This window comes from Astatotilapia calliptera, chromosome 6, assembly GCF_964374335.1.
Source record: "Astatotilapia calliptera chromosome 6, fAstCal68.1, whole genome shotgun sequence".
NCBI classification, from domain to species: domain Eukaryota; kingdom Metazoa; phylum Chordata; class Actinopteri; order Cichliformes; family Cichlidae; genus Astatotilapia; species Astatotilapia calliptera.
In genome coordinates this window covers 4346509-4367949 of record NC_137427.1, presented here as the reverse complement: position 1 = coordinate 4367949, position 21441 = coordinate 4346509, and the positions used below count along the sequence as shown (strand labels likewise).

The 21441-nt window shown below is 41.5% G+C and overlaps 1 protein-coding gene across 1 annotated transcript; it reads left to right on the top strand.

The window, feature by feature from the left end:
* Window positions 1-4075: 4075 nt before the first annotated feature.
* Window positions 4076-20227, top strand: p4hb (prolyl 4-hydroxylase, beta polypeptide). The gene is made up of 11 exons (XM_026169787.2): window positions 4076-4406; window positions 6864-7070; window positions 10695-10828; window positions 11004-11141; window positions 13689-13793; window positions 13897-14022; window positions 14639-14839; window positions 15109-15229; window positions 16353-16534; window positions 17672-17785; window positions 18712-20227. Exons 1-11 carry the CDS (start codon window positions 4268-4270, stop codon window positions 18781-18783), a joined length of 1539 nt encoding a protein of 512 aa, XP_026025572.2. The 5' UTR covers window positions 4076-4267; the 3' UTR covers window positions 18784-20227.
* The last annotated feature ends 1214 nt before the right edge of the window (window positions 20228-21441 follow it).

Here is a 21441-nt window from a genome sequence, read left to right as displayed (position 1 = left end):
AAAATAAAACTGCGAAAGTGACTTTTCTGAAAGCTCTGATAGAGCTGAATATTACGGCATAAAGAGGCTCCTCACATCAGCCAGTCTGGATAATGTTCTGACTTTTGCCTTGGTCATCATGAGTCATCTTATTATGTGTAGTCCTGTAAGTTGTTTCTAATGCAATTTTTATTTGACATGACTCTTTAACAGTAAAAAATTAAGCTATCAAGGTTTATTATAAGTCTTTTAGAATCTAATATTTTTGGATCTAGGTCCATATATAGACTATAGTCTGTCAGCTTATATCAGCTTGTGTTGTTTTGACTGTTTCCACACTGGAGGTGCAGTATCAGGTCATATCTGTTATCAAAAGTCAACCTGCCACCCTGTTTCGAAGGTTCCAGAGTGTGGCATGATTATTGCTCCTGCTTGTATTACTGTGACTAAATGAGTGCAGAATTGTTGTGCTGCTTCTCCTTCTTTTTTTAGAAACGGTTTAGGACCAGTGGCATGTGTCAGTATCACTGAATCACCGTTAGAACCATTACATCTACTGTCAAACATACACTTCTGTTTAATTAGAATGAAATTTATTTTTGCAGCAGTTTTAAAACTCTCACTCGAACGCAGCGATGGGGACAAGATTATTTATTTTAATCTCAAACTTCTGCCAAAGTTGATTATTAGGGACTTACTGCTGAGGCCCTGTTACAGAACAAATGTGGGAGTGTTCTTAATGTGAACATTTGAAAAATTCAGGGTGTTTATGGGGTTAAACACCAGTCTCTTTGTGTTTTTGAGTCCCCAGACATTAAATACTTCTGGATCACGTCTTTTTTCGACAACACTGATACTTCCTAATGAAATCCTTTACTGGTGGAAGTTGTGAAGTTGTGAGTGGTTTACCAATTTACTCTTCTCTATCAGAGACAGTCTGAGCTATGAAAGACCCTATAATTTAGATATAATGTTCCACATTGTTACATTTTATGTGCTTACTCACCACCAGGTGTTCATTTATTCTGCATTTGAATGGGTTATGTATTTCAGTTTGGCCTCAAATAAGTACCAGCTTTGTATAAAATAAACGTGTGCCTGTAGCTACTGTGATAGAAGATGTGACAGTTATGTCATTGCTTTAGCAATCTGGGAGTCTAACCAAGCGAGTGGTGACCTATAATAAGAAAACTACACGTGCTGCCTGTTTGATTGTGTGCACATATTTATTTTTCCTAATCTTTAACTGTTTGCGTTATGGTTTCAGCAGAATTGGCTGCACCCTCTTTTTAAAATGTTTTCTTAACCTCCACCAGTCGAACCTGCCCCGCTGTGTTTCCAAACATAAGCACCGACTATACCTGCTGAACTGCTTTTCTCGTTCCTCACTGAAGCATTCATATATTATACTGCACAGACACCTGCAACATATAGTATATCCAAAAAACCCTGTGGTGCCATGAACATATCTGTTTATGTAAAATATTCGAAGTGACCTGCAGATGAAGTTCGCTCTCTGTGATAAAAACATGCCACAGTGTCCTGCGTATATTCTTGAACTTTTTAACTTTCTCTTTGTCCTCAGCAGCATTTGTTGTTTGTGCCTCAAGCTGCAGTAACACAGTTTTTCAGTGGCTTTCTCAATAAAGGTCTAAATTCTGCCAGTTAACCAAGCATTGTCTCTTTGTTTAAAAAAGCACCAAGTTGAAATGATAGTTTAAAAATAATCCTGTTAATGCCAATATTTAAAATATGGTTATTAATTACTGATACTAGCAAATTCAACACTGTTTCCAAAAAAGTTGGGACACTTTAAGTTTAAGCTTTGTGACATGGTGTGTTATCGTGCTGGAAGCAGTCATCAGAAGATGAATACACTGTGGTGATGCAGCGATGGACATGGTGAGCAACAATACTCAGGGACGCTGTTGAGTTTAAATAATACTCAGCCCTAACTATTGATACAAGGCAGAATGGATCCCTCCGTTCATGTTGTTTACATGAAAAATGTGGCCCTACCATCCAAATCGCAAGTCAGCAGATCAAGCAAAGTCTTTTCAGTCTGGCAATTTTGTTGAGCCCATGTGAATTTTAGCCTCAGTTTCTTGTTCCTAGCTGACATGTGTGGCAGCTGGTGTGGTCTACTGCTGCTGTAGCCCATCAAGGTTTGACACGATGTGCAATCTTGGTTGTAACCAGCGGTTATTGGTTTTAACTGTTGCAGTAACCGTCAGCTTGAAGGAGTCTGGCCATTATATTCTTTTAAGAATCCCCAAAATGTCTGCTTGGAGCTCATAAAGATGAATGTCTGAAGCAGATGTTTCCTCCTAGTGAACTCATCTGTGCTGCTAAGACAAAAATCATGTAACTCCAATGTTGACTACCAACAGGGAGCACTTACAAAAACTTCAGGAAAAGGTTTGTAATGTCAATTTCACCAGTTTATTGTGGCAATTTCGTATAGATTCCCTGTTAACTTTTCTAACTGGCCATGATGTTCAGGCCCTCAGCCAGAACTGCACTGAAAACACACTTTATTCTGCGGTGGAAATCGTAGCAGTGTTTCAGGAATACTCATTTAAAACTACAAAATGAATACTTAAAAAAAGTGAACACAAATTTCTACAATCTTTAGGCTGTTATTTTTATGTCATTTTCTTTTTTTTTCTTCTATTTTTTACCTACTTCCCCTTTTCAATGGTGCATGCTTTACCCTCTGAGCCAGTTTTGTTTTGTCACAATAATTATATTAATATTTTATTCTACAGTAGGTTGTTTTTAATGCTCATGTCAGCTCATCTATATATAGTATATATATAGATGAGCTGACATATATATATATAGTAACAAGCTGGATAAACTATCCAGCTTGTTACTAGCACACAGTTCAACAACCAGTATCTGTGACTGCGGATGCATTAGTACACGTGGCACTAAATCTGCTGAACAATACATACAGGTTTTGCAACCACATATAATGGCATTCATCTAGATGACACCTTTTCAGGAAGACAATGCAAAACTTCATTCTGCACATATTCAATAAAAGAGAGTGTCTGGGTTTTAAACTGCATGCTTGCAACTATAGAGCAATAAATATGAATTAAGATGCCCTGAAAAATGTGAAAACATTTGGCTTCGAATCTCCAGGAACTGATGTCCATCCGTTCCTGAACGCAGTGATGCAACACAGTGGTAAACATGCTTCATAACATATTTAAAATGTTTTGTTGGATTTTTTTTTTAATAGCATGATTTTTGAAAAAAAGAACACTTCTCACTTTAAACATTCTTTCATCTGGTTTGAATCAACTAAAGGGCTTTTGATAATTTACAGATAATCACATTGCACTTTTCTTGACATTTTACAGTGTGTCCTGACTTCTTAGTAAAGAAGGTTGTAAAACATACACTAAAATTTTCTCAAATGACTGATTTTCACAAGTAATGTTCTCATGTATGCCTGTATCTCACCATCGCAGCAGTTTTGGTTTTATTTGGTTTAAAATATGTGTATTGCAAAGATTTCTGTAGCACCATCCCACCAGATTTCCCTTTCACCAACTATTGACACAGCGTTCTGGGGATTATCCAGAGTGAGTACAGAAAGTTCCGTTTATTTGTTCAGTTTTGTTGTCAAACCAGGCTGCAATGGAGGTGTTAATGTAAAAATCAGTGTGGCAGATAAGCGTTAGTCATTCAGACTTTGCTCTGTCCTCTTTGCAAATACCCAGTTTCCAACCCCCAGCTGGTTGCATCAGTTTACACTCATATTCACCCCACAGCCAAGAGCCGAAAAAAAGAAAAGGCATTCAGTGAATTCCGATGTTTCACTATACTGTATTTCACATATTGCACTCGTGGTTCGTGCGCTGTAATGTGCTCTAATAAAGTAAATCTATAAAATATGATTACATAGTTGAGTTTGTTTCCCTGTTTAAAAAGTGTGGGCAGTTAAAAGCCATCCCATCCAGTTTTCCTGCTCTCGGCGGACTGATGTGTGCAGGGAGCGCCTCTCTTTCACTTCCAGGTGCAGCCCGCTGCGATCCAGTCACAATTCAACACGAACTGCTTTCTGCCTCATAAAGGCGCATGCGCACTACGCCTGACCCTCCGGTTTCTGCGTGCACTGCCACGTTAGTAGCGGTAGACACAAAATACCAGCTACTCTCCCAACCTTAAACGAGGGGAAACGGACCTGAAACTAACACCCGTTCCTCCACCACAGCCGTAGCCGAGCTCGTCTGAACCTTTCGTCTATTTTAGGGAAGAAAACTCGACGGCGACGATGTTGAAGTTTCTGATTTTCTGCACACTGGCTGTGGCCATCAACGCTGAGATAGCCGAGGAAGAAGATGTCCTGGTGCTGAAGAAGAGTAACTTCGACGAGGCTCTCCAGGCTCACCCCAACATCCTGGTTGAGTTCTGTAAGTGATTCTGACTGCTTTTAAAAGGTCTCCAGCTCAAGCTAAGCCTCCCGCTGCGGTCTCAGCTCGTGCAGAGCTAAGCTAGCCGAGTTAAGCCTGACATAATGTTAGCATTAAACTTTGACACTTGAGATAAGTTGCTGCTGGTTAGCTAACTCACCGACGTTGGGTTTGGTTTTTCGTTCATGCGTGACTGTAATTCACCGAGCTACAGAGCTGCTGTAGTTATTCCTTTAATGAAACAGAGAGCCTTGATCATCGGGCTGTTTTCTCGCTGTGATGGTAAAAGTAGTCAAGCTAACACCGAAGTGTAACGGGACTCTGCCGCGGAGGCAAAACTTGGCTGTGACCCTCAGATTTATTTTCTGCAAACCTCAACCAGTTTGTAACATCTGTGCGAATATAGTATTTCCTTAAATTAGCTTTATCTCTGGTGAATTGTATAGAAATTGTGCAGTGCCGTACTTAAGATACATCTGTTGCTTTAAGAGCATTATTAAGGCCACAAAGGGGTTTTTTGCACGCCTCAAATTGGGCCTTTGGGGGTGTCTGAGGAAGTTGCTGTGCACATAGCAAAAGGCAGTGAGTCTTCTCTGAAGTTAGAGAAGTCTGTGTTAGTTCTGAGTATTTAGCGTATCTTATAATCGGGGAAATATAGCGAGTTTTTTTTAATAAGGTGGTTTTTTTTTTTATTAATACAAAATTTCCCCCTAATTTGAGTCGCCAAATTGTGAAATGCAGGAAAGCTGGGATGGTGGAGAGCAGATAAATGGGTCAAGATAGGTTTCGATCGGCTGTTGCGGTTTCATGCGGTAGCTTTCGCTTTTCTTGCACCTCCTGATAATTCATTTCCCGATTGAATTGGCTTATTAAACTGGTTAGTTTGGGCTTTGCAGGCCCGTCCCGCTTCACTTTTGTCTGATTGTTGACCTCTTTCACAAAGTGTGTGACAGCTGATTGGACTAGTCGGCTCTCGGGATGGGAGGGATGAAGGGCTTTGTTTGCCCACGTCCTCCTCAGCTGGGCGGGATCTCTGCGTGCATGGAGCTAGGTTGACGTGTACTTCACAAAAGTTCAACTGTGTGTGTTTGTAATGACCCGAGTGGTACAAGGAAGTTTAGTTCTTTGTCAATACGTTTTAAAAAATGAGGTCATTAGTTGACGTGGCCTTTCTGATAAGCAGGTTTATCGGTTCCAAGTGTATAAGTACACTTCGCGACTGAACGTGAAACAAGAGGAGAGAGGCACACACAAGGTTTTGTTCTTCAGCAAAATTGTCTTTATAATCTAAGATTATCTGATCTTAGTCTTCAAGTTGTTATTATTATTATTTTAATCCTGGAAACATTTAAATGTGCAACTTTAATATTGGAAAAGGTTTTTCTCTTGCAATAACCCCCCCCCCCCCCCCCCCCCACACACACACACACACACACACACACACACACACACACCTCCCAGTTTCATTATTTTTTATTTTGGTAAATTAGTGATATTTCAATGGTGCCTTCTAATTGGGCATTCAAAGTATTTTTTACTATGAGCCACACTAAGTCAGGCACTCTCACACCGTCTTAACTCTGATTTCTGTATCTTGTCTAAGGATGTTTAATATACAGACTGAAGGAGTCAGGGATTGAACCACCAACCTACCCTCCTTATCCACATACAGATATATTATGGATCCTTAAGGGAATCATCAAAAGTACAAGCATCCTTTAAGAAAGCTGCTAATTTCACTTTAAGTTGCTCTAAAACATTCAGATATTTTCACTATAGAATAACAGGACACTATATTGGCCATGTTTGTTTTTTTTGTTTAAATGATGATAAACAGAATTGATTGTTTAGGAAAACCTCTTTATTATCCCATTGTGCCAAGCAAAGGGAGACTCAAATACTTTAATCCCACTCACACACCATCCTTGAGCAAAAATCAAATTGTACAAATTTGTGAAGCTGGATCCAAGAGATGAAATGGGGATGGAAATTCAGAACCACTTTGGAGTGTCCTATCAATCAGGATCGAATGCCTCCAGGCACTCGAGCACTTTCATCAGTGCTGCTGTCGTTTTCTGACAGCAACAATTTTGCAAAAAGACATCAGGCTCATTGCAGTTGAGCTTTTGAACATCCAAGTCCTATTTCAATAGACTTTCTACAGTCTCTACATAGTTTTCATCACAGAAGCACTGAGGCGTCAGTAAAATATTCTCTAAAGAACTGAACCTATAATCAGAACTGACTACAAATTAAATCTTATCAATCATCCCCAAGGACAGAAGGTGATGCGGAAATGGCCGATGGATAGTTTGGATGAATGTAGCTTTTTAATTTGCTGATTAATACAAATTCTCATGTGGTCTTTTGTTCTTTGTCACATTTTTGTTTTCCACCATTATGATCTGATATCATTCTCGGTAGCAATACAAACCTTTCTCTGTGTGGTTTCCTCAGATGCCCCATGGTGCGGTCACTGCAAGGCCCTGGCTCCAGAGTATGCCAAGGCTGCTGGCATGCTGAAGGCAGAGAGTTCAGACATCCGCCTGGCTAAAGTGGACGCCACAGAGGAAACAGAACTCGCCCAAGAGTACGGCGTCCGGGGATACCCCACCATAAAGTTCTTCAAGGGTGGAGACAAGGAATCTCCCAAAGAGTACTCAGGTGAGTGGGGATGGATGCGTTTCATTCATAAGTTTTAGTTTAAAAATTGGGGTGGACCATAGTTGTTTCTGGCTGCTGATTTCCAAGTAATTAAAATAGGAGTGAGGGGAGGGGGTGGAAGCATTTAAACGGTTAACACTGAGTTATTCACATACACACGCTGTCAAGCTGCCGTTTCAGCTGGTCGTGGCCCTCTCGACCTTTGTAACTTGGCATTTTGTGCCACTGCAGCTGGATTAAAGACAGAGGTGATTGTGTCCATTTCTAAATTATATCTGTACTAAAGTTCAGAGATTCAGACTATACCAAGGGACATATTACCTTGGGGGTGACACGTGTCATTAAGGAGCATACTGCAGCGGCTACTCGCACTATAACAGCGAGCATAAATGATTATTAAAACGAGAAAGCATCTCGTTTCCTTCAGCAGTGAGTCTGTACTCGATGACCGTCATGAATCTGCTTTGGTTATCAGTGTCTGTACTGCCTCTGTTCTAGCAGGATGACAAACATAAAGGAACAGAAGCTCCAGCATTGGGACTTTTTCAGAGGTCAAAGCCAATTAAGTTATAAGTGACTGTTTCTGGGGGTTTACAGGTATTCTTGTTTGTGGCCCCCATGCTAAATGTAGCCTATCCTTGTTTTCAGACTTGATAACATCAGAAGAACATTATTTCTAAAAGTTAAACCAAAACACAGACACAAGGAAGGCTCAGATCTTTTGTACAAGAGTAGAAATGTTGCATAAACAAGCTAATAAAAGCCAAAATTTGTTAAATAATTAGGAAGTTTCATTGCTGTGAACAGGTGTCGTATACACACACGAGCAGGATTCCTGCCAAATCAAAATACGCAAACGGCCTAATATAAAACAGAACGGTGGATTAAAACATTTCTGGAGTAGGATCACCAGAGCCCTCGTAGAAAGAAGTCTACATCCATGCTGTTTATAAAACAAGAATAATTTAAGTGTAGTGAGTGCAGTAACGTTTAGTCATCTAGTCAACTACTTGCATAGGTCCCCGTCAGCTCGGGGAAGGATGGACTTATGGAAAGATGACAAACTTCCACGTCAGCTTCCTGATCGAGTCTTATCAGTTACACAATGTCCTTCCTGATTCATCCATCACATGATCATTTTTCATATTTAAGCAGAAACATCAGCTTTAATTAACAGTAGCTGACTCATAAAGGATGGCAAGCTGCAGGACTCTTAAAGTAAATTTTAATCATCCTGTGGTTAAACCAGATGGTCGTATCATAGTTTCATGTGGAGAGATTTATTATTTCAATTGTTTTTAGTTTTTCTGAAGTGTCAACAACCAGAAAAAACATAAATATATAATTGAACACTTTAATTAAATGTGAAGAAGATAAATTGGTATGAATATTTGGTTCATTCCACCGACCTGTTTTACATGCAGTATAATAGAAACAGCACAACACAAACTGATATCCTAAACGTTCATCCTTTAGTTTAATTTCTGCCTCATGATGAAATTTATATGAACTACACACTTTGGGAATAACTGATGAGAAATCTGAAGTTTATCCTTTGTTACACATCTACAATACTTGTCTTTGTAGTATTGGGAGGAGACACCAATCCCCTGGGGGTTGCTTCAGGAAGGGCACCGGTGTAAAAATCTGTCAAACGTGCAGAGTTACCCGCTGTGACGATCTCCTGTGAATAAGGGAGCACCTGAAAGTAGCTTGTAGTAGTTTTAGAAACTGTTGACTTTCACTTTATTTATTTATTTTTTAGCTTTAGCAAGAATCACATCTACACATCTACTTTTATAGTATTTATTTTAGCATCATTCATCATGGTTCTCAGCTGGTGCTAAAATACTGAGCTGATGGTGCATTGCTGCTTTGTGACTTTTCTCCTTCAATGCTCTTTGATGAATTGGTCTTGCCTCTGAAATGATGCAATCTTAAGTTCTGTCTGAGCATAGTGACTGACTATTATGTCATAAAAATGATGTTATTACAGGGTTAGGGGTTTAGATTAAATTGCTGAAGCCGGGCCCGAGTGACTCCTAAGTAATATGATCTGCACAGCAGCCTAAACATGAGCCAGCCAATCGGCTGCATTAGACGGGCAGTGGGCGGGCCTTGCTCCGCACGTTCCCCTCACGCTGCCTCTGGGACGTGGTCGAGGTATGTGCATTTCTTCACGTCTCCTCTGCTGGCCTGACTCAGTTTTCAGCTGGAGGAGAAGAGAGCAGGTTGGGAAGTGCTTTTGTGGAAACGACTACTCTGACTTTAAAAAAAAAAAAAAGCCGCCTCCCACGCACTGCCTGAAACCTCAAAGTGCTGCATAAAGACTACGTGCTGAATCGCCTCATCGTTTTCATAGTGAAACTGCTGTTGCATCACAGGTCCAGCCTCTTTTAAGTCCAGTTTAAGTAAAACCCACAGAAAGTAAACATGTTTTAACGGCCTCACAAATGTGGCGTACAGTTTTATATTTTTCAATCATTGTGTGGTGATTAAACTGCTGAGGTACTTGAATATGAAAGGGGAAACGACTGAGCCTGAGTTGAAGTTGTAAAGAGCAGTTAGGTTTCAGAAATTGCAGAAGTGCAAAAATTTTAACTGGCAAAGGCGCTTAAATGTTCACACCCATAAAGTGAGTCGGTTGCCTCCGTGTGTTACGTGTGACCACAGGAAGTGCTGTGCAAATTCACTTCAATCTCACGCCCCCCAAAAATTTCAAGGTCTGCCTGATCCATTGGTGCTTTTTAAATAGTTTTGTACTTAAAACTAATTGGTGCACTGAATTTTTAGGCATAGTGTTACTAATGTTTTTGGGGATACAGAGGTGATTGTGAGAATAAACTCTTTAAAAATGTGATTGTCCCTGTTCAGCATGCAATTGCACCTTTCTTAAAACTCTTGATGACGTGAGTGGTTTGCTGTAACGAAAACAAATTCAGGCCAAAAAGGACAAATTAAATAAAATATGCACGTGTTTTTATACACAGACTGTAGGTTATGTCCCCAATACAAAAACATGCATGCAATGTAAAGTTGGTATTTTGTTTGCTGGTATATCATTTTTATTTATAATCATGCTTGGTTGAGATGGTAGAGTGCCACGTAATCAGCTGATGCTAGTGTTCATTGTTGACAAGCTGCCTCCATAAAAACGTACAGGTGCGCTGCACAGACACAGATCCCAGGTAATTTGTGTCATGTAAGATTTATGAAAATGTAAATTTCTGAAACTTTACTGACGGGCCTTTTTTGTGTATTGTGAAGTTGGACGTTTATGGGAATTAATGGAGCCTTTAATGGCCAGTCGAGGAACTGATGGTATTTAGCACTGGTGTTGGCTTCATTTTGTTTAAGACTGTTGCTGGTTAAAGTTAGACTGTGTTTGGGTAACGGTTTGGCTCTTACAAAACTGCTTTCAACAATATTCTAACAGCTCATCTAAATGTAATGAAATTTAGCACTGCTGACTCGTAGCTCAGGTTCAACTAGGTGGGCAAAGAAGAGGCAGGCACATAGATGTTTTTCAAATTAATATTCATGTACCCATTTTTCCCCCCACTCAAGATCAGCTATTTCTATTGAAATCCAAACTAAAAAGCCTGAATTACTGTTTTGTTTCAGCTGGCAGGCAGGCGGATGACATCGTCAACTGGCTGAAGAAGCGCACAGGGCCCGCCGTCGCCACCCTGAATGAGGTCACCGACGCAGAGTCTCTGATCGCTGATAATGAGGTGGCAGTCATCGGATTCTTCAAGGTGCGATTCGGATCTCTATAACTGAAATGTGTTTACGGTATCATCTCTAAAAGCAGAAGATTAGTCCTAATTCCTGCCTTTCCTTTAAAAATATACATATATTGTCGTGTTGCAATCAAAGCAGAGGTTGAAGCTACTGCAAGTTTCAATCAGAGGATTGCTGTTTGTCTTTTAGGATGCAGAGTCTGCTGGTGCCCAGGCCTATGAAAAAGCAGCTCAGGCCATAGATGACATTCCCTTCGCCAAGACCTCCAGCGATGCCATTTACTCCAAGTTTGAAGTGTCCAAGGACAGCGTTGTCCTCTTCAAGAAGGTGACTCTCAAATATTCTCTTGCGTCTGTTTGTACACAAACATGTGGACAAACTGTGTTCACAGGACATCAGGAAGACATAGTTCTCTTACTGATTTCATCTAAAGCTGTTACTCAGTCTGAGGTGTAATCGGAATACATTGTAAATATGTTGTTTGTGCCTGTGAAACGCACTTCCATGTGTGAGTATTTACAGTGGAGCTGCAGAAGACGCCACAGCTGTGTCTCTGATCCACACCTCTGTAATTTGATGCTGTTGAACCCACAGTATCCGCTCTCCAGTGCTAAACTTGGCTCGTTTGAGCTACTTGAACGTTTAAGACGTGCACTTTGCTCGCCCTCACTGCCGTGCATGTTGTTAGGTTACTGTCTGTCCTCCAAGCAGCTCCCGTTGGCTAAAGGCAGAGGATGAATGCATGTAATTTGAATGCCTTCCTATAAGCCTGTATAGGTAATAAAACTCACTATAATTTACACAAGAGGTCATTAACTACAGCCATCTCATGTGCAGTTGGTCAGAGATCAGTTTGTTATCTTCAGCCTGTTGATTCATCAGATTGAGTCAAAGTCCAGAGGATCTTTCAGAAGTGGTGCGTTGGCAACCATGTAACACGAGGAACCTATGGAAATGAAAACCGCTGAAAATTTACAATATCAATTACAATGCAAATATCAGTTACGGAAAGTCTGTGGATGTTTTATTGGCCACGCGTGTTCACATGATGTCAATGTTAACCTCAAAATCATGTCAGTTACATAAATTCAAAAGAGCTCAAATTTAAAGAACATGTAAAAACAATGGCAGATTACTTGATTTAAAAAAATGGGTTTGAAAACATTTTCACTAAAATAAAAACAAACTAGAGTTTAGAAAAGACTGAAACAGTAATGTGTACCTAAAGCTAAAATACTGTAGTTCATATCGTTTTAGTGGTTGTCAGTTTGGTAAAATGTGCCAGCACCTCCTGCCTGGTCACTTTGTTGAACGTGTTTATTCAGATGTTTGGTGTCTACATGAGTTTTTCCCCTGAGCAATGATCAACAGTGAAACTCAAGAAACCGAAACATTTTCACACAGCAAAATCTGAACTATGAGCAAATCCTGGAAGCTCGACTCAAATTTAAAAGCTGCTGTGATGCCTTGCGTTGGTTTCTGGACTAACCCTTGGTGCAGTGGTTGCTGCCATGTTAGTTTTTTGGAGCCAAAGGCGGCTGAAATGACAAACAGCTGACACTAGGAAGCTCTGTTAGATGGCTGCATCTGTAAATTGTGATGGTACAACACACGTGCACAGATGCATGCTAACAAGTGCCAAATGTAACAGAAGAAGTAAAGCATAAACTTAAACTGCTGCAGCACAGCAAACAATGTTAACACAAACAAGGTGCAGAGATCCGGTTTGATGACAGAATAATCGAGTGGAGGTCGAGCAGGCAGCTTAATCACACCGGTTAATCGTAGTGATCGCACCCAAAACTTTAAACCGCATCAAGGGTGATTATTTTTAAGTGTACCACTGTTTTTTTTTTTTGTTTGTTTGTTTGTTTGTTTTTTTTAATAGCATAAAGGGGGGGGGGGATTTGGCTGGTGTCGAACATTTTGCCCGGCGAGTGCTGCCAGTTTGTCAGTATTTAGAGCCACCTCTAAAAAAAATATGAGCACTCGGAGCAAAGTGTTACTAATTGACTAGAACGCTTCAGTTTTAATGTTGTTGGAAACATTATCTGAAGCTTCAGGTTTCTAAACCAATGGCATGTTGAGTTTTTCATAGCTTTATGCTGTCAGCAGAGACAGGAAAGCGGCATTATCTATCTTGATAGATGGAAAGTAATCTTGCAAACACAATAACTGTATTTTCAAACCTAACCTTAAACTGTGACACCGCATGTGTGTGTCCACGCACTGCAGGACAGCTACTGGCCTATTTCTGACATCGGTGTGTATTTAATAAATTAATAACAGGCAGCTCTGTCCTTGTGTTTGATAGTTGGGAGGTGATCTGTAATAAAAAAAACAATTTCATGCAGTCCTTGTTGCTGCAGCATGAAGCAACTTCACAACATAAGTGTTCGGCCCTTAGGGTGTTGGGTGATCTGGCACATGTACAAGTGCTTAGTCCTCCTCGTGCCATTTTCTGGCCTCTGAAACCTGTTGGTAACTTCATACTGGCACAAACATCGCGGACATGTGTGCAGCTCTTAAGCAAACGCTCCCAAAGCAGGGGCTCTGTTTTAATAAACAGCTGGGAGTCTTTCACTTGTTTATTTGACCGAGGATTTTGGAGCTTAAGTTTCAGTGCCATTCAGGCTGGCAGTACGCCACAGGCCAAATTTCCTCTCTGCTATTGTGCCAGTAAGAGCTGCCTGGCACAGCTGCACCACTGCTATTCTTAACAACCGATAAAAGTCTCTTCGGTCTGCTGGGGGTTACCGGGCGACTTTAAAGTGCTCTGTCTGGGAAATCTATGTCCGGTGTTCACAGGCAGACTAGATGTGACACCAGGTGGGTAATATTTGCAACTATAATGTTTCTATGTTTCCTTTGCAGTTTGATGAGGGACGCAATACCTTCGATGGTGAGCTGACCAAAGAAGCGCTTCAGTCCTTTGTCAAGGCCAACCAGCTGCCCCTGGTCATTGAGTTCACCGAGCAGGTAATCGATGGGGCTGCTCACAGCATTTAGATCCCTTTTTCTCACACCATAATGCTGTCCGCACTCCAGATGTTTTCCTCACGTGTCAAACTGTTTTCTCCAGACTGCCCCTAAAATCTTCGGCGGAGAAATCAAGTCCCACATCCTCATGTTCCTGCCCAAAGCTGCCTCAGACTTCCAGGACAAAATGGACCAGTTTAAGAAGGCCGCAGAGGGATTCAAGGGTCAGGTACGGCAAAGCTGTCACTGTAAAGTGCAAAATTGTACCATCAAGAGAGCAGTGTGGTTTTTCTTTTGGGATTGAGATGCGGGGTTTTCCAGAAAGTCTGCAGTTATTGCCCATAAAGGACATTATAGGTGTTTACAAATGTCAATAGGTGGCTGGCTATATTAGCCAACCTAACTGTTAGAGGTTATCTCTAATCACGTGGACAAGCAATTTTGAGAGTTGGTACACATCACTCAATCGGAAGAGTGGGTATTCTCCATCATGCTAGAAAATAAGGTGCAGCACTCAGTGTCCAGCAGAAGGGAGCCAGCCATCAGTGACCTGCAATGAAGGAACGTGTTATTTGGGTGTTTTTTATATGGAGACCTCAAGGAAAACGCATTATTGAAAATGTATTTTCAGCCAAGCAGACACATGTGTTGTTGGTAAAGATGGTGAAAAACGTTTCTTTTTGAAGGTGTTTTTTGTTTTTTCTCCAGTAAACATCCAAAGTTGGCAAACATTTAATCACACTTCTTAAACTTGGCTCTTTGTACCTGTATACACCCTGACGCACGCATCAGGAGGGCTATTTTGAGTAAAATCATTCACTGACTCAGCCCTCTCTTCTGTCCAGATCCTGTTCATCTTCATCGACAGTGACATTGACGACAACCAGCGAATCTTGGAGTTCTTCGGCCTGAAGAAAGAGGAGTGCCCTGCCATCCGCCTCATCACTCTGGAGGACGAGATGACCAAGTACAAGCCAGAGAGCGACGCCATCACTGCAGAAAGCATCACTCAGTTCTGCAAACTGTTCACTGAGGGCAAACTCAAGGTGAGGGACACCGCTATACATAGACTTTATTCTGGCCACAAGAAATGTTAATTTTGGACTTAATAGTCTCCATAAATCACATAGTGAAGGCGATTGCATGACCACATCCAGAGTGCAAACATCTTTTTGGAATCTTACAAGCAATTACAGCCTTAATCCGCTTAATGCCATAAAGTATCTGTGTGATCCTTGCCTGTAGGAATGTGCTTTAAATACTCTCTCCAAACCACAGTTCGCTTTTTAAAGAAGTGATTGTCTGTTTCTCACAGCCCCACCTCATGAGCCAGGACATCCCTAAAGACTGGGACAAAAACCCTGTCAAGGTTTTGGTCGGCAAAAACTTTGAGGAGGTCGCCTTCAATCCCTCGACGAACGTCTTTGTGGAATTCTGTAAGAGCTTTCCTTTCTTTCTGCATTTCAACCTTTTTTATTTTATGGTGCAGCGTGTTTATCTCCCATATCCTTAAATGAGAAGTGGGGCAAGCAGGTCGGGGGGGTGTTCACCTGTTGGGGCGATGGCGTATTTTTGCAGTCACTCTCTTGGGTGCGAGCTTTGGCAAAGCCCCTTGTCTGAAACTCAAATCGTCTTGCTTTGCCCAAGCTAAGCCAGATACCTGCTCATTCTCGAGGCTCACTCATGCACGCTCTCTGCAAATTAATTTGCTACCAGACACTTGATGCTGAAAAGCTCTGGTTAAATTTAGCTGTAGGATTGTTTGTTAGTGATCCTTGTCCAGATTTGCACTATTTTTGGAGCATTTTTTCCATATCTGGTTTATGTTGAGGTATGAACATCAGGAAAGGCCCCATATTCCCCGACAGGTGATGCGTTTTCTAGCCAGCCAAAGGATAGAGCCAGGTCAGGAAGCCGAGGCTGCACATGGCATGCACACTCTGTGGTTACTTGTTTCTAGCTTTATACTGTAAAGCGTTTCAAACTGAATTTTACTCACTGAGATAAAAAGAAAAACATTCCATGCATATTGAGTAAAGAGTTTCTTTCTGCAGTATAGAATTACATTTTGAGGTTTCAAATAAATGCTAAACAAATAAGTGCAAACATGTCTGCTAGTGTCTGAGCAGTTTACACCTTTTAACAAAATTAAACCTCCTTTGACTCTCTTTGATGAAAGGCCTTAAAATCAGTCCACAGGCTGGTAGAGGTAACCTCGGGGCCTTTTCTGCTCCCAGTGAACAACACTAGCTAAAGTTAGCTTAGATATTGAATCCACTATTGACGGGCTTCCAGCACATAGCTGCAGACATGCAAACCCAACTCAAACACAACCTGCAGTGGCTTCAGAAAGGATTTTATCAGCTGCTACTTTATATCCACCGTAGCTGGTAAGCATCAGTGTGCTGATGCTGTTTACTCCATCCTGGGGTGTCATTTTTAACCAGTTTTGTAAAAGTTACATTGTTTTCCCTGAGCTGATGGTTGTTGCTGTTTTTATCAAAAAATATTCACCATTAAAATTCTGGTTTTCTTTGAATAATCTTTGTGGTGATTTAGATGCACCATGGTGTGGACACTGCAAACAGCTGGCTCCAATCTGGGAGAAGCTGGGAGAGAAGTACAAGGACAGCGCCGACACTATTGTAGCCAAAATGGACTCCACAGCCAATGAGATTGAGGCTGTCAAAGTCCACAGTTTCCCCACTTTGAAGTTCTTCCCTGCAGGAGAAGAGCGCAAGGTGAGTGCTGACTGCTTTAACAGACTGTATGTAAAAGATGGAGATGGCTGACGTGGACGTTCTGAGTTTAGAGAAGGAAATGAAACCTGGCCTTCCTTGATCTGTGACCTCAGTAAAACTGTGGTCAGGACAGCTACTGGACTATTTGTCGGTCATTAGTTAGGTCATTAGAGTACAGAACAATGTTGAATTTGGATTTGTTCACATTTGGGTTAAAAAAAAAAGCTGATGAATCCAAGTTAAAAACAAATGACTACTAATACTGATACTTTTTAATAAACATTAGAAAATGATTCCCACTGGCCCGAACGCCACACCAGTTTTAATAACGGTTGGCATGTTACGACTGAAACTCCCTTGTCTGATCACTGAGCCGGAGAGAAGCCATTTCCACCCTCACACTAATCTTATTTATGTCTTTGCTGAGTTCTTGGAATCTGAAATCATTGCTATTGGGGTCACCTCAGTGCTATTACTGCCTCCTGATTTAGCAGCGTTAACCTTGTGCAGAAACATGAGCCCACTCCTGAAAGTTTCTGCAGCATTTTGTTGGTGTGCGGTTCTGGAGCATTCCTGCTCGATGGCTTCACTCACTTTAAGATGGCCTGCACATGCCTTGCGCTTTATTGGCCAGGCATGCTCGTGCCACTTTCTCTCAGGAATCTTAAACGAGTGCTATATACCAGGGTCACCCCATAATAAGTCTGCAGATTAGCCTGTGACACTGATTAGTGGAAGCATGCAGAGGAGTCTGGAGGTGGCTGCAATGACAGACATGATTATGTCTGATTTAAAATGCTAAAATTAAATTTGCTGGTTTTCCAAAAGTTGACCGTCTGTCTTTACTTTTGTCCTGCATATAGAGCAGCTTTGGACATTATAAAATAAGCAAATCTACTCAGTGTTTGCAATTAAATGCTTTGTGTGCATTTCTCAGAAACAAATATGGAAAAGTTTTTAACTTTGAACAAATTTATATCAAATTTATGTTTTCAGTGCACAAGATTTTATTTCCAATTTTATTTGTAGTGTTTTCCAAAAGGAAATAAGTCTTTTGGATGAGGATTAGTATGCACATCAGTCAGAGGAGACTCTTCCTTTCTTGGTTTTCTTTCTGAAATGACGTCTCATCTGCAGGTGATCGACTACAACGGGGAGAGAACACTTGAGGGCTTCACCAAGTTCCTGGAGAGTGGCGGCAAAGAAGGCGGTGCCCCCGCAGGAGATGATGACGATGACCTGGAACCTGAGGTGAGATCCTCTGAACAGAGGTGCTCTGAAGTGCACAGACGGCACTCTTGCGGTCACCGTTGAACCTCATTGATTAGATGCTCGCCGGTATCGCATTTGAGCTTTCACGGATGTAGATGTCCAAATAATCTGATGTCTGGGTGCAGGTTTGAGGCAAAGCTGTTTTCTTGCCCAGATGTAAGCAGCTGATCAAAATGTATGTTTAAATTTTCTGGATAAAAGCCAGAATTACGACATCTATGGATTCAAATACTTGAAGAAAATAAAGACTTTGAAGTTTCTGAAACTCGATGTATGCAGAGATACTCTACCGTACTTCCCTGTGTCACTCTGGCGTGCACGTTAGCATGGGAGACTTTCTCCTGACACCTTCCCACTCCACCGTTGCCACCACGCCCCCCCTTCACACAAGTCTAATTGCAGCCCAGTCCTTTAATGCCTCCTGCAGCTGTTGTCGCTGTTCACTGGGCTTCGCCTGGAGAGCTGAGCCTCCAGGAAAAAAGCAGCACGTGCAGCGTAGCAGTCACCATTAGCATCTTCACATATCCCACACCTCTCCTCACCACACCTGTCCTCAGACTAGACAGAAGAAATGCCTGTAAAGCAGAGATGTCATCAAAATGGCGAGCTGTGTGTCTGATGGTGTTGACTCAAGGTCTTGTTTAGTGATGAAGGGATTCAGGGTGACATCGGGGGTTATTTTCGGTAGTTTGCCGCAGCAGCAGGATTTGTTGAGTTGTCTCAATAAGCAAAGTTTTACTTTAACTCTGACTGTATCAGTAGATATCAGCATTTTTCAATTAAAGTGTTCCTTTAATGTCGTTGAGTGGTTTATGTTGACAGTTTATATTTAAGCTATAAACCCTCTGTGGTACAGAGTAAATTGGACTTTGTTGAATCTCTAACCCTTGTTCTCTGCTCTGCAGGACTTGGAAGACGTGGAGGACGACTCCGATAGTGAGGACGGCACTGACGACGACGGACACGATGAGTTGTAAACGTCGGCAGAAACGGAGAGAGAGGAGAGTCCAGCCCTAACCCTCCCAAACAGTCACCATCACCACCTTCACTTCTTTGTGGACCTTCCCTGTCCTGTGAACATTCATTATTCCCCTTTAACTGCCTCTCAGTCAGTCAGTAAGCTGGCCTGATAACAGCCCGCCAGCTAGTCAGTCCATCATTGGCATGGCAGGGCTTTTTTTTTTTTTTTTCTTGCTTTTTTTTAACCCCCTCCCCGGCTCGTCACATCTGCAACCTCCAAACCTCTGGCTCAGACTGGTCTTGTCCCACCTGGCGGGACCCTGTGGAACAGTGCACCATTTCCTGTGGGAGACCTCAATGCCTTGTCTGCAAAGCTCCACATCAGCTGTCTGCCTTGTATATTTTGAACCAAATGTAAGAAAGAAAAAAAAAAATGGCATTGAGATCCAAGTTTTCAAAATGTTTGTTTTTCCACACGCCCCCCTCCTTTTAAAGAGTCGTTGCTGTTCATTTGTTCAGTGTGGGTATCAGCAAATCGAGCGTTGTAACCTATGTTTGTATGTAAGGGGGGGGGCGGGCTGCTGCCAGTGTTCTTCTCCCTGTGATAGGACCACAGGTTTGTGTGACGGTTTTGTAAGGACTGATCTCTCAGGGGAAAAGGGGCCATCCTGTAGATGTTTTCACTAAAATAACCCCCATGGTGTAGCACAAAGAGCCCCCCATCTGTAGCCGAGACCAATTTATTTTCTTTCTTTCGGGGGGGGGGTCTGTCATTTCTTCATTCCCAAGTCTTTCGGTTCTGTCTCCTCGTTTCAGCGCGGCTACTAACTATTCTGAAAGGAACAAAGTTAACTTTTTGGGGAAATCGTATTTTATTTAATTGCTTTTACTTTGAGTTTTTTTTTTTTTTTTATTATTATTTAGGACTTGTCATCTTTTTCTTTTTTTAAATAATGTACCATTGTGCCCAACTGTTGCCGGTTGGGGCAGAGTTGGCCTGTGTGGACGCTCTCAGACCTGGTGGGTGGGAGTATGGGGGATTCTGATGGGTTGCACTGCATTCATGCCTAATCAGAGATTCATGTGTTTACTACAGCAAACAGAGATTGGTTAAGTTTACTGGTCAGGTTGGTCTGAGAGACGTGTCTGATATCTGAAGCGGGGAGGGAACAATTGGAACAGCCCCACCCCTCACCCATACTGTACCTCCTGTATCCCTTTTGGCTCTACGCAGCACCCTTACTTTGCCTGCGTGTGTGTGTGTGTGTGTGTGTGTGTGTGTGCGCGCGCGAGTGTGGGGCAGGGAGGGGAAGCTTGAGTAGAGCGAGGTGATGTCAGCTGAACAGCGATGGTGGTGTGGGAGGGGGAATCCTAACGAAGCATTCCATCATATCCAAATTAATGTGGAAAATGTGAAATGGTGGCCAATAAATAAATTTTAAAAAAAATGTAAAAATGAAATGCCTCATGTTTGTTTGTTTTTTTCCTTTTTTTTTTTTTTGTATTTTATTTGTTACTGAAACTACACACTACCGATTTATTTCAAACATGATCTAAATGAGAGCTACTCCCCCAACTGTATACGGTAGATAATGTTCAATCTGGAAAAAAGTAGTCAAAAGTAAATGATTATAAATTTAAGCCCATATGGAGTATTCAAAATCAAAATGGGATTTATTAAAAATGAAATGAAGCAAAAATAAAGACCTGGAAGACAGAAGGATCTATAATAAATGTAGTTATATTAATAAGTGCAGAAAATGACCAAAAATTCCTTTTTGTTGAATCTATAGGTTACAACTGTAGATTTAGCTTTTACAGATTTGTGTTTTCAGTCTTTTATGTCACAGGTTTAAAACATGAATTATTAAAGGAGGCAGAGTCCTGATAAAGCCACAGTCTCAAAGCCAACACTCAAAAATGTCAATGTCCTCAGAGACTAAAACTATAACACTTTTTCAACCTCTTAGTACAATATTTTTTCAGTTTCTATTTTTCTAAAATATAGATTTGGTTTCAGTGAACAGCATTTTTTTGTTTTTTTGTTTCAGGTATTACTGAAGTAACTTTGGACCAAACTGGGATGCTGGAATCGCATCAATAGCACAGACAGACGTGTAGTTCATTGAAATGCTGTAATAAATCAAAACTACCCTACATATTGTTTATGGTATTTAAAGTTAAAATTAAATCCCAGCAAAGTCGAAATGCATCGTGTGTGCACGTCTTCAGCTGTTTGTGTTCACAGATCAGCTGAACATGCAGTACAGCCTCACAGGGCTGCTAATGTGCCCGTTGACTGGTGTTTGTGCCGCTTTCCGGCACGTAGCCAGCATACTGGAGGTCAGCAGTGGGGTCAACAGTCCAAGCCCTCTGCCCCTCCCAGTGCAGCCTTTCAGTCAGCAAACTGAGGCCTGCGAAACTGGAGCGAGGAGTTTCTCAGTCCTAAAATGTGGCTCGGTTAATTATTCTCCAGAGGCTGGGTTGTCTCCTGGTTTGTCTTATTCCACCGTGAAGGTCTCAAAGCTCCATACTAAGTGGTTAAACAAATAACTAGTCAATAAAAAAAAAAACCCAGTGTGTGATTGTCCCTCCTCGGTGAGAGCCGCAGACCTGTTCGTCGATGTTCAGTTTCTAAACTTTTTAAATGACTGATTAAACTATGCTGTGGACAC